Source organism: Python bivittatus, unplaced genomic scaffold (genome assembly GCF_059951505.1).
Source record: "Python bivittatus isolate LINGU-HERP-01145 unplaced genomic scaffold, Pbiv_v1 ctg000220_np1212, whole genome shotgun sequence".
Taxonomy (NCBI): Eukaryota; Metazoa; Chordata; class Lepidosauria; order Squamata; family Pythonidae; genus Python; species Python bivittatus.
In genome coordinates, this window is record NW_028277048.1 from 128,872 (window position 1) to 149,277 (window position 20,406).

The window sequence follows — 20,406 nt, forward strand, 5'->3', positions numbered from 1 at the left end:
GGCCTTCTTAAATGAACAATGCAAAGAAATTGAGGAAAACAATAGAATGGGGAAGACTAGAGATCTCTTCAAGAAAATTGGAGATATCAAAGGAACGTTTAGTGCAAAGATGGGCATGATAAAGGACAAAAAAGGCAAGGACCTAACAGAAGCACAAGAGATTAAGAAGAGGTGGCAAGAATACACAGAAGAACTCTACAAGAAAGATCTTAATGTCCCTGATGTCCATGCTGGTGTGGTCACTGATCTTGAGCCAGAGATCCTAGAGAGTGAAGTCAAGTGGGCCTTAGGAAGCATTGCTAACAACAAAGCTAGTGGAGATGACACTATTCCAGCTGAGTTATTTAAAATATTAAAAGACGATGCTGTTAAAGTGCTGCACTCAATATGCCATCAAGTTTGGAAAATGCAACAGTGGCCACGGGATTGGAAAAGATCAGTTTACGTTCCAATTCCAAAGAAGGGCAATGCCAAAGAATGCTCAAACTATCACACAATTGCACTCATTTCACATGCTAGCAAGGTTATGCTCAAAATCCTACAAGCTAGGCTTCAGCAGTACGTGAACCGAGAACTACTGGATGTACAAGCTGGGTTTCGAAGAGGCAGAGGAACTAGAGATCAAATCGCCAACATTCGCTGGATCATGGAGAAAGCATGAGAGTTCCAGAAAAACATCTACTTCTGCTTCATTGATTATGCAAAAGCCTTTGATTGTGTGGATCACAACAAACTGTGGCAAATTCTTAAAGAGATGGGAATACCAGACCACCTTACCTGTCTCCTGAGAAACCTGTATGCGGGCCAAGAAGCAACAGTTAGAACTGGTCATGGAACAACCGATTGGTTCAAAATAGGGAAAGGAGTACCACAAGGCTGTATACTGTCACCCTGCTTATTTAACCTATATGCATCATTCATATATATATGTGTGTGTGTGTGTGTGTGTGTGTGTGTGTGTATATGCATCATGAGAAATGCCAGGCTGGAAGAATCACAAGCCGGAATTAAGATTGCAGGGAGAAACATCAACAACCTCAGATATGCAGATGATACCATCCTAATGGCAGAAAGTGAAGAAGAACTAAAGAGCCTCTTGATGAGGGTGAAAGAGGAGAGTGCAAAAGCTGGCTTGAAACTCAACATTAAAAAAACAAAGATCATGGCATCTGGACCCATCAATTCCTGGCAAATAGAAGGGGTAGAAATGGAAGCAGTAACAGACTTCATTTATTTGGGCTCCAAGATCACCACAGATGGAGACTGCAGCCATGAAATTAAAAGAAGCTTGCTCCTTGGGAGGAAAGCTATGGCAAACCTAGATAGCATATTAAAAAGCAGAGACATCACCTTGCCGACAAAGATCCGCATAGTCAGAGCTATGGTTTTTCCAGTAGTAATGTATGGCTGTGAGAGCTGGACCATAAGGAAGGCTGAGCGCCGAAGAATTGATGCCTTTTAACTGTGGTGCTGGAGAAGTCTCTTGAGAGTCCCCTGGACTGCTAGGAGGTCAAACCAGTCAATCTTAAAGGAAATCAACCCTGATTGCTCATTGGAAGGATAGATAATGAAACTCAAGCTCAGATACTTTGGTCACCTAATGCGAAGAATTAGGAATTTGGAAAAGACCCTGATGCTGGGAAAGATTGAAGGCAAAAGGAGAAGAGGACGGCGAGAAGAGGAGGGTGAGATGGTTAGATAGCATCACTGAAGCAATGAACATGAAACTGAGCAAACTCAGGGAGGCAGTGAAGGACAGGAAGGCCTGGCGCAATATGGTTCATGGGGTCACGAAGAGTCGGACATGACTTAACGACTGAACAACAACAAATAAGAAATATTCTTAATGTATTAGAATATTTGGAACAACATAATGAAGAACAAGCCATGCTGATATTTCTTGATGCGGAGAAAGAATTTGACAATTTGAATTGGATTTTTTTGTTTAAAACTTTGGAAAAACAGATTTTGGAGATAACTTTATTAAATGGGTAAAATTGACATCACAAACAGCACAAATTATAATCTATGGCAAACAGACTAAACCCTGTGTGACAAGACAAGGTTGCCCACTTTCACCAGGTTTTTTGTTTGTTTCTTTTGTTTACTTTGGAAGTTCTTAATAGAGATATAAGACAAGATGAGAGAATAACTGGGGTGAAGGTGAAAAAAGAAGTATGTACAATATACAAATTAAGAGCATTTGCAGATGATTTGGTTTTAATAGTTGAAAATCCCCTGGAAGGAATAGACATATTAATGGAAAAGCTGAAGGAATTTGGTGTATTAGCTGGATTTAAAATTAATAAAGAGAAAACTAAAATGTTAACAAAAATATGTGGATGGAAGGTCAAAAAGAATTGATTGGAAAAACTGGCTTTCAGATTTAGAAAAAGGTAAAGGGTTTTTATGGTACGATAAAGTTAAAGTTAATATGGATTTTAGAAATCGTTATATTGAGAGATTGGACAAATATAAACCCAGGTTATCCCTGAAGATACCTTTATTGACCTCAGCACAAGAAGCATCTTATAGAAGAGAAACAGTGGATACGGAGAAATGGGGATATGTATATGACCATATATCTATATATCTCCTATTAATACAGGAAAATGGAGAATTTAAGATGAAGTCAAGAGAAAAATTGACTGTAGAAAGACATAGTTTTCAATGATTCTCATATGCACAGTTAAGAGAAAGGTTTAATATGGATAAAAAAACAAATGGAATTGAAAAACATAAAATGGAATTTGAAATGGAATTACATTATGTATAAACGATGAACATGTAATAGCAAAAATGTATAAACTTTTCTTAAGATTTGAAACAGAAGAACAGTTGAAAGATTGCATGACAAAATGGGCTATTGATATATAATACAATATATATGTTATATAACATAGAGATGGACACTTGGGAGGGAATGTGGGTAACTGGTTTTAAATTTACAATGTGTCATAATTTAAGATAATTTTTTAAATAAAATGATGTATCATTGGTATCTGACACCAGAGAAATTATCAAAAATGTACAAAGGTATTTCAAACCAGTGTTGGAAATCTGAAAAACATGAGGTGACATTTTATCATGCATAGCTTATGTGAAAAAGCTAAGAAATTTTGGAAACAAATTCACACATGATGCAAAGAATTTAAAGATTAATATTGTGAAGAAACCAGAATTCTTTTTACTGGTGCTTATGGACAATGAATTAGAAAAAACTCATAGTAGATTTATTTTGTATATGGTAACTGCAGCAAGATTATTATATGCACAACAATGGAGGAATAATTAAATCCCCACAGTGGAGGGATGGATTGTGAAAATGTCAGAATTTGTAGAAATGGCAAAACTGACCTGTTTGGTCAGAGAAAAAACAAAACCTTTTTTGAAAGACTGGAAACCTTATATGCTGAAAGAAGAAATGACCTGATGATCTATGGATCTGAAAATTAAGAAAGTGGTAGTATATCTTGCAATATGCCCAGAATCAGAAGGTGCTTGTCAGGACTTTGAAGAATCTAGGTAGTTCTTCATTTTACTTACTACAGATAGAATTATACAGATATTAAATGTAAATATTATTCTGCAAACATCTCTGGAGCTTGGAAGCCATTCTGCCATTGCTAAATCTACTTGAGAGGTTGGGATATGCAGCAGCAGATGCAAGGAAATTGCTGTTTTTGGGGGACTTCCCAGGGAGGTATGGCAAACTGAAGGCGGCTCTGCAAAAGAAGAGTGGACAACCACAGCAAAGACCAAGGAAGTGGTGAATAGATGGTTCCTTGGAACCTCTCTGGATGCTTTGGATGGCTGCTCCCCATGAGGAGACAGCAGGACAGCAGTTTTCTACAGATCTGAAGGCAAGGAGATGATAGGATTAGCCATCTTGCTTGCAACCGCAGTGAAGACTCTTTTTTTTTTTTATCTGCGCTCAGTCATTGCTGACCCTGCAGTGACTGCTTGGACGAGTCCTTGCAGTTTTCAAGGCAACTGTTTTTCGGAAGTGGTTTGCCAGAGCCTCCTTCCTAGGGCAGAGCCCAGCTGGCGAGCGCAGGAGGCGGGGTTTCCGTTGCTTCGCGCCCTTTTCGGGCGCGCGCGGTTTTTCGCGCTTACCGGCAACTGCTCCCAACTCCTTTTTTGCAAGGCGCCGCCAGCATTTTTCCTCCCACCAGAGTGAGAGTCCCCATTTATCTACTCACGTAAGTTTTCGAACTGTTGGGTTGACAGGAACTGGGGAGGAAACAGGAGCTCACCCTGTTTAACGCGAAGGCTGGACTCGAACCGCTGAAGCGTCGACCATTTCTGGCCAGCAACTTTCAGCGTCATTAAGCTGCTGCGCCACCGCGTCCCCCTTGAAGACTCTTAAAGGACACCAAGTTCACAACCCTCACTTTCTAATCGCTTTCAGAGATTCCTCATTAACTACTTTAAGCTATTAGAGACCTTCAGAATGACAAGCTTGAAAACGCCAGGTGAGTTTGCCTTCAATCCTGAACAAAAGAAATTTTTAATCTTAAATTTAAGAATTAAAGAATCTGAAATAAACAGCAAAAAGCTAAATGAGATTTTGATCTTAGAAACATATAAACGGAATAAGTGTCCAGATAAAATTGGAATATTGAAACTTTTACAATAAGATTTTAGAATTAATTATAAAGAATAAAAAGCTTCTTGTGGGAAATATATCCACTGTAGTAATGGGGGACTTTAACTACCCTGACATCAACTGGGAAACAAACTCTGCAGCAAGTGGGAGATCGAACAGGTTCCTGACATGCCTAGCTGACAATTTTATCATCCAAATGGTGGAAGAGGGAACTAGAGGGTCAGCTATACTGGACTTGATACTTACTAATAGGGATGAAGTGGTTGAGGGAGTGGAAGTTGTAGGAATTTTGGGAGAGAGTGACCATGTAATGCTAGGGTTCACCATAGTGCAGGCAAGGGTAACTGAACAAAGTCAGACTAGTGTTCTAGATTTTAAGAGAGCTGACTTCAACAAACTAAGAGAAAGAACAGGAAGGATCCCACAGATGAAAATCCTAGAGGGAAAAACAGTTCAGGAATCTTGGGAAACTCTGAAAAATGAGATAATAAAGGCCCCAACAAAAACAATACCACAGAGAAAGAAAAACAAGAGACACCTGATGAGACCAGCGTGGTTGCACAAAGAGCCCTCTGACAAGCTGAGGGACAAAAAGGACAAGTATAAAAAATGGAAAGAGGGGCTTGTAACTAGAGCAGAATACCAGCAAATAGCCCGAATCTGCAAGGATGGAGTCAGGAAGGCTATGGCTCAGAATGAGCTAAGACTTGCAACAAATGCCAAAAATAACAACAACAAAAAATATTTTGATATGTAAGGAGCAAGAGGAAAGTCAAGGAAATGGTTGGTCAACTAGTAGGAGAAGATGGCAAGAAGGTGACAGGCACCAGGGAGAAGGCAGAACTGCTTAATTCCTTTTTTGCATCTGTCTTTACGCAAAAGGAAAAAATAGTCCAACCTGTCAAAAGCAACACTGTGGGAGACAGAAGAGGAATGCAGGCCAAAATAGGTAAGGAATTGGTTAGAGAACACCTAGCTGCTCCGAACAAGCTCAAGCTTCCTGGACTGGATGGTTTACACCCCAAGGTACTGAAGGAGCTGGCAGATATCATCTCAGAACCACTGAATGAAATCTTTGAGAGCTCCTGGAGTATGGAGGAACTGTCAGAGGACTGGAAAAGAGCTGATGTAGTTCCAATCTTTAAAAAGGGGGAAAAAGTGGATCCAGGAAACTACAGACCAGTCAGCTTGACATTAATACCTGGGAAAATCCTGAAAAAGGTAATCAAGCAACAGGTTTGTGAGCACCTAGAAATGAACAAGGTGATTACCAGAAGCCAGCATGGGTTTGTTAAGAACAGGTTATGCCAAACAAATCTTATTGCCTTCTTTGATAAAATGACTAAATTAGTGGACCAAGGAAATGCTGTGGATATAGTATGCTTAGATTTTAGTAAGGCATTTGATAAAGTAGACCACAGCGTACTTCTTGGCAAGATAGAACAATGTGGGATAGACAGTACCACTACCAGATTGATTTGCAGTTGGCTGACCAACTGCACTCAGCATGTGGTCCTTAATGGAACAACATCTATGTGGAGGAAAGTATGCAGTGGGGTACGTCAAGGTTCTGTCTTGGGCCCAGTGCTCTTCAACATCTTCATAAATGACCTAGATGAGGGGATTGAAGGGGTGCTCATCAAATTTGTGGATGACACAAAGCTGGGGGGAATTGCTAACACTTTGGAAGATAGACTCAAGATTCAGAAGGATCTTGACAGACTTAAGCATTGGGCCCTACCCAACAAGACGCAGGTCAGTGGAAAGTAAGGTCCTGCACTTAGACAGGAAAAACCAGATGTACAGGTACAGGATAGGCAGTACCTGGCTCACCGTTAGTGCCTATGAACGGGATCTAGGTGTCTTGGTGGACTACCACTTAAGTATGAGTCAGCAATGTGTTGGAGCTGTCAAAAAAGCCAACACAGTCCTGGGCTGGATCAACAGAGGGATAGTATCAAGATCAAGGGAAGTGATAGTACAACTCTACACCACACTGGTGGGGCCACATTTAGAGTACTGCATTCAATTCTGGTCACCACAATACAAAAAAGATGCTGAGGCCCTAGAAAGTGTGCAGAGAAGAGCAACAAGGATGATAAGGGGTCTGGAGGCGAAATCCTATGAAGAACGGCTGAGGGAACTGACTGTTTAGCTTAATCAAGAGAAGGCTGAGGCTCCGCATGATAGCAGTTTTCCAATACTTGGAGGGCTGCCACAGGGAAGAGGGTGTTGATTTATTCTCCATAGCACCTGAGGGTAGGACAAGAAGCAATGGGTAGAAGCTCATCAGAGGGAGATCCAACCTGGAAATAAGGAGGAATTTCCTGACAGTGAGAACTATTAAGCAGTGGAACAGCTTGTGGGTGTTCCACTGCTGGAGGTTGTCAAGAAAAGATTGGACAACTGTTCATCCAAGATGGTATGAGGACTCCTGCCTTGGGCAGGGGTTTAGACTAGAAGACCTCCAAGGTCCCTTCCAACCCTATGATTCTATGATTCTATAACATGCTATATGACTGGATCAGATTCCTCATCACCTGATGCTACCAGCTGCCCTGCATGTTTCCTTGCTCAGTCAGTCTCAGGTGCCTGATTGCTAGGTTCTCCCTGAGGCTGGTGTTCATCCAGGGTCTCTGGAATGGCACTTTCCACTTCTTCCTAGCATTCTTTTAGAGCATCAGGAACAGCATCTTCCGGCTCAGACCTTTCTGAATCTGAGATGGCCATGAGTCAGCTGAACACTGACTCATAATCTATTTCCTCTAGAATCCTCTGTTTCGCTTCTCAATCCTCTAGATTTGTTTCTCAAACTTCTCACCAACTTTCTCATTTAGGGAAGGTGGAGATAGGGCAAAGCTTCTCAAACTCAGGTGGATTCAGGGAGGGCTTCTTTATGAAGGAGACCCTACTGCCTACTTCAAGTCAAGAGGCATTACACCCTCCCCAGAGAAACACTGATTATCTACCAGATCCTCACTTGGTCAAGCTCACAGGTGATAGCAAGCACCCTATCTGCTTCCTTGGGTCCACAGATTCATTTTATATGCCATGGTGAGCAAAGCAAGGTCTTATGTGGTAAGAGACCTTGCCTTGCTCCTCATGGCCTATAAAATAATTGAAATACAGACAAGATAAATGATGTACAGTGGAACCTCGGTTTATGAACTTAATTGGTTCCGTGACTCTGGTCGCACCCCTAATTGGTCGCAACCCGAAGCAAATTTCCCCATAAGGTTAAATGTAATTACCGTTAATCCATTCTGGCATGGAGGACAGGCAGGCAGCTATTGCTTGGAGGGAGAGTCCCCCTCCCTACAACCACATGTCAGGGGCGGAAAATGGCCGTGGACCACGTGTCAGGGGCGGAAAAATGGCCATGGACCACGTGTCAGGGGCGGAAAAATGGCCGTGGACCACGTGTCAGGGGTGGAAAAATGGCTGCGGACCATGTGTCAGGGGCGGAAAATGGCCACAGACCACGTGTCAGGGGCAGAAAAATGGCCGCGGACCACGTGTCAGGGGCGGAAAAATGGCCGCGGACCACATGTCAGGGGCGGAAAAATGGCCGCGGACCATGTGTCAGGGGTGGAAAATGGCCGCAGACGTGTCAGGGGTGGAAAAATGGCCATGGACCGTGTCACGGGAGGGAAAATGGCCGCATATCCTGTTCGTACCCCAAGGCAGAGTTCGCAAACCGATGTAAATTTTTGCGGCCGGAGCTGGTCGTAACCCGAAAAGTTCGTTAACAGAGGCATTCGTAACCCGAGGTACCACTGTAGATCAATTTAAAGTAGAAATAAGATTTGATTTTCCAAGGTATGATTATGGAAACATGCATTTTTGGAAATTTGTAGTAGAGAAAATAATTTATCACTATTCTATTGAATCTTAATTTCATTTTTATTGGTACTTAAATAACTTACATAACTCACAAAGAAGAAATCATAATGATAACAAAACCTGTCTTTCCTTAATTATTATCCCCCCCAAAATTCTCACTTAATTAGAAGAAGTCAAGCAATATTCAAAACCCTGAAATAAACAAGTCTCAGCTGCTACCTAGCTATAATGATAATCTAATTTTTGTGGCAATGTGTACTGAATAAAGATTAACATACTGTGCAGTTCAGTAAAAGCAAAATATACTGTTGCTGCTGAAAATATTAAAATTAAATTCTGTATGTCTTGCAACTTGAAAACATCTCATACATTAACATGATTTTTTTGCCATTTACCATCTTCAGCTATATCGTTCTATTACACCTCTTTTATTTAACAGCTACTTCTTTCTGCGTCAATAGATTTTCATATGATAGTCTAATGAAGTCATTTTTTGGCGTGGACTATGTACACAAACATAATTTCTATGCTGTGCAAAACTTTAGACTCTGGTTTGCCCATTCTGTTTCTCATAGTAGCCAACCAGATGCCTCTGGAGTGTTTATAAGCAGGAGATGGAGACATACATCTCCTCTACCTTTGTTCCCTTCCTTGCAAATTATATTTTCAGGCATGCTGTTCCCAACTTGGATATAACATTGATTCTTCAAAACTGAAAACCCTTAATAGATCTCTCCTCCATTAATTTATCGAACCCCCTTCAGGTGCATGGCCATTACCACATTTTGTAATGAATTCCACAAATTAATTCTGTATTGCATCCTTCTGTTTGCTCTAAATCACCTTCTGACCAGCTTCATTGGATAACCCCAGCTCTTAGTATTTTGAGAGAGAAAAAGCTTGTCCCTGTCCACTTTCTTCATACCATGATCATTATAGATCTTGATCGTTTTCCCCCATAATCACTTGTTTTCTAAACAAGAGTCTCAAATGTTGTATCTCTTTCTTATAAGGCAGGTATTTGAATCCCCTGATGAATTTGGTTGCTGTCATCTGCATTTTTTCGCAGCTATATTATATCCTTTTTCAAATGTGGCAGCCAGAACTGTATACTGTATACAAGTAGAGGCACCATCAATTTGTATAAGTACATTACAAAGTTGGCAGTTCTAATTTCAGTCCATTTCCTAATGATCCCAAGTATGGAATTTGCTTTTTTGATAGCTGTCATATACTGAGTTGACATCTTCACTGAGTTATCCAGTAGCTGTTTTTTTCTCTAGTTAGTTACAGAGTATATATGTGAATCCAGAGGATTTTTTTGGTCATAATCCATATAATGTTATGCTTACTTAAACTAAACTACTTTTGCCATTCACCCAGCAAGGAGATCCTTTTATTCCCTTTTCACCAGTTCCTCCAGTTCTGAGAAAAACTTACTTTAGTCAAATGTGATATATTGGATGCTGCTGACAATTTCCTGTTTGCATTATTGCCACAGTTTCTTATCACTTCCAAAACAATTGCATCTTGCACCAGATGACAGTCACTACTTGGAGCACTGTCACATCCATACACAGAGACCTCTGAGCTCTGTCTGTCTAGCTGGCTCACCCTGTGTACAGAACAGATCCCAGATTTCAGTCTGTTATTTAGCAGCCTAAATTTGGCTTCTAGGACTGGCTGAGTATATTTCCAAATATGCCAATGTGGATCATAACTGTCGCCTCCTATTGAGTACTGTCCAGTAGCTTATCTTGATAGCATGTGACATGTTACAATCTTTGCACTACACAAGAAGTTGCTATGCTATCTACATGTCAGTAGCAAACCCATCTCTCTGTGTTCTAAATGATCAAATCACCCTAATCAAAAACTCTCTGCCCTCAGAGAGATCTTTGTATCTTTGATACAAGAAGATGGGGGCTCATTTGATCCCTCCTACACTTCCTCATCCTTGAAATGATGTCCTCTTTCTTCAAGACCCTTGTCCTCTCCCTGACAGGAAGGGACTTACCATGCTGAGAGTAAGCTGAATCTATTATCTCCCAGAAGTTCCTCCTTCTGCCTCTCTAAACATATCCAACCCTGCTCCCTTGCTTTCAAGGGAATGGGCATTTCCTGAGAGCCAGCAGCTCATTTCACCAAGCACAAATCTAGAACATATGCTCAATATGCAAATAATCTACATTTGACACTCTGAAAAAAACTGGAAAGCACTATCTCCCCTGCTGGCTTTCTACCTTCATACTATGTAGTATTGGTAATTTTGGTCTTCACCTTCTTGGGAATTATTAGTCAGGAACTATTTTCCATTGCCACAGAAACTAGGACCAGAAATAAAGCATATAAATTGCAGCTTGCCAAGAAGAAAATCTGTACAAAGGTGGAACAATGTACTTCATTCATTTCTTCATCTCTGTAGTTTCCTCATCTCTGGAGGTTTTAAGAAGAGGCTGGACAGCTAGCACTTGAGGATGCTTTAACTGATTTTCCTGTGCAATGTAGAGAGTTGGACTTGCAACTCCAAAATTCTATCGTTTTATGAAATATCCTAATATAATTCCCATTCCTATTTGCCTTCTTGTTCACTCACAGTGGCCATAAGCTCCCCACTGACTTCCTTTTTGTAAAGAGTGGTGACTGAGGAATGCAACTTCACCCCTAGCTAAGCACTTGATTAGTGAGTCAGCTGCAGCTGCAAGCCCACCCACTCAAATATGTGCTCAGCAAATAGATACACATCCCATTCAGCCAGAAAAAAATACACAGCCTTCCACTTAGTCAAACAACTTTTCTTAATCGCAGTTGATCAATTCCAGACTCAACCCCTTCCTTGCAAAACTCCTGTTTGCTCACTCCTGTCACAAGCTCTCAACATCTCTCTCTGCTCCAGCTGCCTTTTTCTCCCTAAAGAGTGCTGGATGAAACTTGTAGGACAGAAAGTCAAATGTACTTCAGCTAAAAATATTTTTGCAATGTATTGTTTAAGGAATCTCCATATTTAAATGGATTACAAAAACTTGGGCTAAATTTTGCTCCAGTAGCATGCCTCAAACTGAATATGGGGCTATCATATCTGGATTATAAATATCCAGGTAGCAAGGAATCTGAATTTTCTGTAACTTTTTTGTTACTAGCTACTGTAGTGATCATCCAGAGTTTTGCACCACTAGGTGAGGCACTAGGATGCAGTAAATGCCCTCTTGAGTATAGTATGAAATGCATGTTTCCTTACTGCATATCAATCCATTTAAAATTCTTTCCCAGTTTGGTTTCATCTTCCTTCTCACAAAGAGAACATCTATATGAAATGTATAACTAAACATTTTCTACACATCCTAAATACAGGTAATCCTCACTTAGCGACCACTCATTCAATGACTGTTCAAAGTTATGACAGTGCTGAACAAGAAGATTTACGTCCAGTCCTCAAAGTTGCAGCCATGGTCACGTGATCACAATTGGGTGGTTGGCAACTGGTGCACAATTACAATGGTTGCAGCACCCTGCAGTCACGTGATTGCCATTTGCGACCTTCACTGCTGGGTTCCCACAAGCAAAGTCAATGGGGATGTATACTAATCATCCAATTCTATGGCTATGCAAGAGGAGCAATGCTGTTCTACTGCTTTCACAGTTCAAATCTAGAGAGCCTCCATAGCTTAATTTAAGAATACGTTATCTGGATATGTTCATACACAGCTTGCAACACATGAATAGCCATTATAAACAAAAGCATCCCTGTTTCTTGAGACTGTGTTTCTTGAGATTGTGAGCGCACAACACAGAGACAATGCCCCATCTTTGCAATTTGACACTCTTCCAATCATATTTTTCACTGCAAAAATGTTCATGTACACTGTACATTCTCAGTTACTCCAATTCTCCAGCACCCCTTGGAAACCAAGTTTCTTTTGTTTTGCTTACACTATGGCTGAATACACTTTATTTTTTCAGTAACTACTGGCATCTGTTTTCTGATTGGACATTCCTGCTCCACTGTCCATATTTTTCCCAGCCAACTCTGCAGATAACTATTTGAATGGTACAATACCAACATGAAAGCCAACAAATATGAAACACTAGTAAGTTTGTAGAGAAAATTCACTTCATCAGCAATACTGATTTGCACCCACCAGTCGAATGCATGCAAAACATGGGACAATTCAAGGACTTACATATGTATATGGAAGGGTTATATTTGGTTTTCTTGGTTTGGTTTTTTTTTGCTCCTGTTAAAATTGGGAGTGTCTTTTTTCTCTTCCAATTAATTTATGGAATGTTAGAAGCAGAAGTGGGGCAGTGAGCACTGATTGGCTGACGTTCTTTGGTAGGATGGTCTGCTGCTCTTTGCACTCAGATATACAGTGTTTGGATGAAGGTGTTGGCTATGAGTTGCAGATCAGACCTGTTGTGGTAAGTATAGTTCTGTGTATTTCTTACTTCATTCCTACATACAAGAGGGCAGAGGTAAGAATTTCCATTTATGGTTGTGACAAACCATAGCTTGTTTTTACACAGCTCCTCTGAACTGAGGTTTGTCTAAAAGCCAGTATAAAACAATGGTCTGGCATCAGATATGTGATTTCATCCATATTGTTTAGAACAAGGCAACCCCAGACCTAGCTTCTTGCCTTGTTTTTAACTCCCCCCCTCCCCCCCACCACTGCTATCGATTCCTGCTCAGCCATCAAGACCTGTAGCTTTCTTCTTCCTTCCTTCCTGCTCTGCATTCTGCCTTCCTCAATCAGAACATAGTGATAATTCAGTCAGAAGGCAGCAAAAATAAAACTGATGTATGGAGGAAGGAAATAATGTGTTGTAGTTTAGAGGGGAAACCAAATTATGATCAAGGTAGCTTGGGAAGAACAACTTTCTTTAGTCAGATTTTAAAGATATATGAGAATATGCAGTGAATGTATGGTGTATATAAGGTGAGAATGGGAATATTTAGCCTATAAAGTTAAGATAAACTCTTCCTTGAGTTGAGCTTAGCTCCTGGTGACTATATAGACACATCCATTTTATTCTTATGGTGGCACTACAGAGTTGGTTTGCCATTGTCCCCCTCTGTAAAATGCATATTTTTGAGGCTAGTCTACAGCCCTGGGATTTCCTGGTGGTTTATCCCATCCAACTTAGCTTTTTTGGAGGATGGCTAGGTGTTCAGAGATTGACTAATTTAACATAGACATAGACATATTTAGTACTTAGTGATTACAGTATTTTTACTAAACCAGTTTCCCTTTACCCTGCAGTTCCTTGGCCTGGAAAATGTTATGCATGCTTATCACAGAAGTCCTTTTACCGGAGCTTAAAATTAACAGTGGGATTTGGGATGTAAAACTGAATGAACAGTCACCACACATGCCAACATTAATATTGAAATTGGCTTTTGAAATGTGACTTAATATATTATTTCTTTATGATTTCCCCCAACATCTAAAATTAGTGGCTGAAATTCAGGAAAGAAGAGAGCTACAGGTCTTGGTGGCTATAGCAAGAATCTGCAGCAATAAGGGAAAATATTTTTAAAAGAAAGGGAAGTGGAAAGGAAGAGATTGCGGGCTCTGGGGCATTCACCCCTCATTCTAAGAAAACTATAATATTCTATAAGGGCTGACACACAAATGTTCTGCCAAATGATCATGGTCATTATTTCTACTGACAAAGGTTTAAGAGAAGATAAGGATTTGATTAAGAAATTATTTTTTGGCACACACCACAATTATTACATGTCAGTTTTCTTTCTCTGCATGTCCCTCTCTGTAGTCAGATGATTTATTAGCCACATTGGGGATATGAGCTTAAGGAAATCATTAATTTTTAAGGTGTAATTAACAAGACATAGAAGCAACATAAGAAAGCAGTAGTGAACCTTTCATATGCAATACCCTGTATTTTCAACCTTTATGAGTTACTATCACAATCAATCTTACTGATTCACACACACTTGATCTTAGCCTAAAGCCCTACTGATTCTATGAGATATTTCTTTGGAATGGTTGGTAGGGGTGAATGCTCCCTCATAAACTGGTAGCTTCCCCAGATACCTGTTTTTCCCCGCTGGGCTTCTTGTGATTGAGGAGTAGCTCAACTGCACCAACCACCTCTTTCCTGATGGCATGTAGCAGAGCATCTCCAACATAGACATTAAAGCTCAAGAGCAACTCTATGAGCTCCAAGTTCTCATTTTCTATTGCAATGAGGAGAGCTGTTCTTCCAAGAGGGTCAATGCAATTAATATTGATCTTGAAATAAATTTCTGCTTCTTCCAGGGCTTGCTTCACACTGGCATAATCTCCTTTTTCTACAGCATTCAAATAGGCTTTCTCGGCCGGCGAAAGTTCAGATTCTGCTCGTACGATCCGAAGAGGGATGCGATCTCTGTAAGGGGCACTGATGCTTCTCTTATAATAGAATTGGGCCATAGTTTATACCACCCTGACCATGTCTCTCTGCAACAGAATAGAAAGAAATAATCAGTTGCATACTGAAGGAATATAGCACTGCAAATATACCATGGCTGTAACAGCCAAATTCCATCAAAATAATAGTATTTAGGAGCAGGAAGACAAAAAAAGCCTCCCCTCATGCAATGAATGCTTATATTTAAGCTCCTTTAAATTTCTGTTTATGTATCTTCCATTAACATTTCTTGAATGAGGAATATACCCCCAATTAAAACGAATATATTCCCAAGGATTTCACATTTGTTAATTAAAATGTCCTTGAAAGATAAAAGATCTGGGGTAAAAGAATAGCTGGGTCTCTGCTAAATAGGTGAAGCAATCTTATGTCCCCTGGAACAAGATCCCCCCTGAAATCTATGTGGCTCCCACCCAGTTGGTATTCCATAAGGCCTTGAAAACCTTGTTGTTTTCCCAGGCCTTGGGTTAAGATGGATGGAGCCCCCTGTGGGATGTATTTTGTCTATGGTTTTGCACAGTGACCAGATCCCATTTTGTTTTGTTCTGTATTGTGTTTTTATTGTTTATTGTATTGTAATCTGCCCAGACTTAGATGGCACTGAAATATATATATATATATATATATATATATATATATATATGAATGAATGAATGAATGAATGAATGAATGAATGAATGAATGAATGAATGAATGTCTCAAGATAAAGGGACAATTTTAAATGATCTGTAAAAAGATGAAAGTTAAATATCCCCTTATTTTTAAAAATATTATGAAGTAGGGAAAACTGATAAATAGTTACAATTGTATTAAAAACCTAAATTGGAATGGTATAAAGAAAATGGGCTATATTCAAGTATAATTACTTTATTGTAATTTTTATAAAATGTAAGATTTAGAAACCCAGTACATACTCAAGTAAAAGCTGACTGTGAGGCACGGACCAAACAGAAAATGTAATTTTTTTCTCAATAAAAGTTTTTTAACACAATGATCTTGGTTCATTTTTGGATTTAATGGGTAGGGCTTAGAAAATGTTGTCTTTCATTGTGAAATTCTTCCACTACTTCTTTCTGTACAATATCCATTAAAAACAGAAAGTCAGAATTTCTCCACAATGTGCTCTAATGGAAATTCTAAGACACAGAAATACCTTAACATGTCCATTCATGTAACTAAAACAAAATAATATTAGGGATATATTGGGAAATACTTGTGGGAGGAAAAACCTGGACCCTATAACAGTCAGAAATTTGCCAATTTTTTATCTTGGTACAAATGACAAAATATGGACCTCCATATTTCCAGGGTTAGAGACAGACTTGCTCCTCTGCAAGCTTGGAAAGGGAAACACACTTGGAAATGGAAACACAGGTAGGGAGCTGCTGCTAAAAATCCCTTCCTTTTGAGAACATTATCAGGAACTGAAGAACTATACCTGTATGAAGCCAAATTTAGAAATACAAAGTTCATTAATAGTGAAAGATATAATAATGAGAGAAAGAATAGGAAGGAGATTGGGTATGTTATTACCAATGGAGGTTTACTTAATGGTAAAACAAAAGGTTGGAAATAATTCCATTGTTTTAAATATATATATTTTTAAAATGCTACAATAGTAATATACTATTGTAAGGTTTTATGTATTTATATATTTTATGTTTTTAATGTTTGTTGTGAATCGCCCAGAGTTCCCCCAGTGAGGGGAGATGGGCGGTTGAAAAATTTAATAAATAAATAAAATAAAATAAAATAAAATAAAATAAAATACTCCTAAAGTTGGAAGTATAATTATTGATTGGAATGTGGGCAAATGGGTACTGACTGTATGCATATATTTAAGAATTTCAGGAACATGAAAACTTAGAGGTGTTGAGAAAATAACACATTCCTCCTTAATTGTGCTGAATTATATGAAAAAAATGAGTGGAAAAGGAGGACTTATTAACATGCAAAGGTTTATAGCTTTGTTTTGGAAAAAAAGGGAACTTTAGTATTTTTTTAAAAAAATAACTTGGGATTTTGTAACTGAGATTAAATTAATTTACTAGATATTTATGGAGGAAAATAAGCCTGAACACGGTTTATTGAAAACAAGATGGTCTTTTTCGCATTTTAGAATGACAAATTTCAGAATGTTTCCCCCTTCATTTTATTTTCAATAGTTTGAATTCTATTACAATTTAATAAGAGTATAATCACAAATTTTAACATAAAAACTAAACAATACTACAATTTATAAAGAGAAAACCTCTAATAATGCAATAAAATATAAATTTAATGTAATTAAAAATGTTATATTAATGTTGTTATTAGCTATTTTAGAATCACAGAATTGTGAGGAAAATGAGGAAAATATATCTTTGGGTGAATCTTTGGGTGAAAGAAGCAAGTTTTTAGAGGCCTCAGATGAATGGGATTGCCTTAATAAAACTGAAACATAAAGGAATGTGCTTGAAGCTGACATGAACTAGGCTGATTGTAAACCCCTTATCACAAACATCCCCATATGTAAGGGAGGATGCCTTCTTCCTGGCAGTTGGCACCTTGAACAATTTGTTTCTTCCCCTCCAACACTATTGCTTTCCTTATAGGTAGCAGTTGTTCCGTCCTTGTAGAGAGCGGCCAAGAACAGGGACAGAAAGTAACTTGAGAAGTATTGCTCATTAAAATATGCCTGCATCATCATATGAATATGATGTGCTCTTTTCCCTCCCCCTTTCTTGTAGAACTGCACAAATGTCAGGGCATCCGTTTTGCCCATAGGGGATTGTCTCCCACTAACCTTTGGTGGGGTCCCCCTCCAGTACGTACTGCCTAATAAACACTGTAGTGAAGCCTTGATTATTTTGCCTTTGTGTCCTGCGTTTTGATTCCAGAGAATCATACAGTAGAAAGGGCCATTTGGCTACTAAATCTATTCTTCTCAGAGCAGAACCAATTATTAAAGCATCTCAGACTGATATCTGGCTTCTACTTGAATACATCCAGTGAAAGGGAGCCGCCAGTGGTTGGTTCCACTGTTAATTGGTTCTACTGTTAAACTGCTCTTTTTCTAACATTCAGTTGGAATCTGCCTTTCTATGACTTAAATCCATTATTCCATGTCCTACAAAAGAGAACAGGTCTAGATCCTCTTCCTTGTAAGATCCTTTCAGGTGTATGTAGGTATATGGAGACCAATACCATTTCCCCCTCAGTTCTCTATTCTCCTAATCACTGCTCTTCTCTGAACCTGGTTCAATTTCTCTGATGCCCAGAACTGGCCACAGTACTCAAGGAGGGTTCTAACCAAAGCAGAATAAATTGGATTCAGCCTAAAGCAGCCTAAAATTGCATTTGCTTTTTTTTTTTTTGCAGCAACATCACATTTCTGGCTCAAATTCAGTTTGCAATGCTATAAACAGTAAGGTAGCCACACATGTGCATTTCATTTTTGTTTCCTAAGTGAAGAACTTTGCATATTTATAAAAAAAATCTGCTATTTTTCACCTAATTTCTCCAACTAGTCTAGATCATTTTTAAAATTTTACTTCTGTTCTATGATATTAGTTATCCCACCCTATTTTCTGATAAACAAAATACCCTCTGTCTTGTCTTTCACATCATTAAACAAAATGCTGAAGAACAGAGGGCCCAGAATATCCCACCTGATAGAGTAGTTTTATACACACTTTTTCAATCCAGTTATATTAATAGCCAGGTTACTTTTTCATCCGCTGAAATCTCAGTACCTGTTTCTTAAGGGCCCCCAAAATTTTTCTGCATTCCAGCAGTACAGAATATTGGTTACATCACTTGGCTCTAATTGTCACTTTCATCCTGTGGCAATGCTCCTTTGTTTGATTCTCTTTTTTGTAACATTGCTCCCTCAGTATCGCATCCTTTCTTTGATCTGATAAGTCTTCATCCTCTTGTATGAGCTTAACTGTAGTTACTCATCTAATTCCCTAGACTTCTTTTTCTCAAGTCCACAAGCATGCACTTCCTGCAAATGCATGCCATGTTGCTTTCAGTCAGGAACACTAATATACCAAAAATTTTGTAGCACACAACTGCATTTTGTTCATCTGCATTTTGTTACTTAAGATAGGAAAAGAGAAAAAGGAAAAAGAAGACAGATGCTTTCAAATTATTTGCAGACAGTTACAATAAGAGTATTGTTGATGTTAACTAATTCTGGACCAAATAAAAACTGACTGTCCCCTTGGGGCAATGATCAGCAAGCAGAAATTCAGATTCCTTGGGTATCTGATGTGAGCAAAAAAAACACTATGTTTGGCAAAGTTAATGGAAGTACAAGGAGGATATATCCTCCTACCTACCTTATCCAGCAATGGATAAGGTAGGTAGACAGGATTAAAGAGATTACAAGAATGTTGTCGGAAGAGCTACAACTTTTTGTCGGCTGATTTGTTCATTTGTTCATGCTGTCACCAGAAGTCAAGGTTGACTTCATGGTATCTAACTAACCCCCCAGTAGAATGTGTTTTTATTTCTTCTTGTTCCCTTCTTACATGTACCAACAATATACCATTTAGAAAATATACCATTTAGAAAAATTGTTAAGAATTTCTGCTTAAAACCACCCCAATTTCACAAAGGCATTTTTAATATTACCCAGAGGTAATGAATAATCTGGCTGCATTGCCTCTTTTCACACAAACTCTTCCTCTCTTGCCTGCTTCACATAGTATCTCACATTAAAGAACCTATACTACCTCCCCCAGCAAAACATTTTGATAGCTACTTGCACATCATTATATCACTGTGGAGAAAGTAACATGCAGAAAAGAAGTCCATGAGGTAAGAACATGTAGATCACTGGGGGATTCGTATGTCAGAGTCTCTATTTCTCCACATGCACAAAATGGAAAACCACAGGTAGTCTTCGAGTTACAACCACTCATTCATAGACGGTTCAAAGTTACGATGGCGCTGAACGAGGGGGACTTACAACCAGTCCACAAATTTGTGGCTGTTGCAGTGTCCTCACGGTTACGTAATTGCGATTTGGGTACTTGGTAACCAGTTTGCAATTTCAACAGTTGCAGCATCCTGTGATCACTTGATCACCATTTATGACCTTCCCTGACAGCTTCCCACAAGCAAAGTCAATGGGGAAGATGGCAGAAAGTCACAAATTGCTCCTGCTGCTTTTTCATCTGCCCATGGCACCCACCCACCTGCCCACACACCATAGTGCCTGCCTATGGCACCCACCCAACAGCCTGTGCTCCATAGCACCTGTCCGTGGCACCTGCACACCCATCCACACTCTGTAGCACTTGCCCAGGACACCCATCTGCCTCCCCGCAGCACCCACCCAGCTCTCCGGGCTTGGTAGCGCCTGCACACCTGTCTGCATTCTGTAGCACCTGCCCGTAGCACCTGCCTGCCTGCAGCACCAGTCCCAGTTGGCAGTGTAACCCAAGGACTACCTGTAAATGCTGTGAGTAACAGATTCCAAGTATATATTTATCAGCTGTGGATACATCATTCTGAGAATACTGAAACCATGA

General features: G+C 39.4%; 1 protein-coding gene across 1 annotated transcript in view; it reads right to left on the bottom strand.

Annotated features, from left to right (window-relative positions):
* Positions 1–20,406, bottom strand: part of TRPC4 (transient receptor potential cation channel subfamily C member 4) — a 149,759-nt gene that overhangs the window by 84,802 nt on the left and 44,551 nt on the right. The window contains exon 2 of the mRNA XM_088137556.1: positions 14,509–14,913. Coding sequence (XP_087993682.1) covers positions 14,509–14,886 — 378 coding nt within the window. The 5' untranslated portion in view covers positions 14,887–14,913. The remainder of the gene's footprint in view (positions 1–14,508; positions 14,914–20,406) is intronic.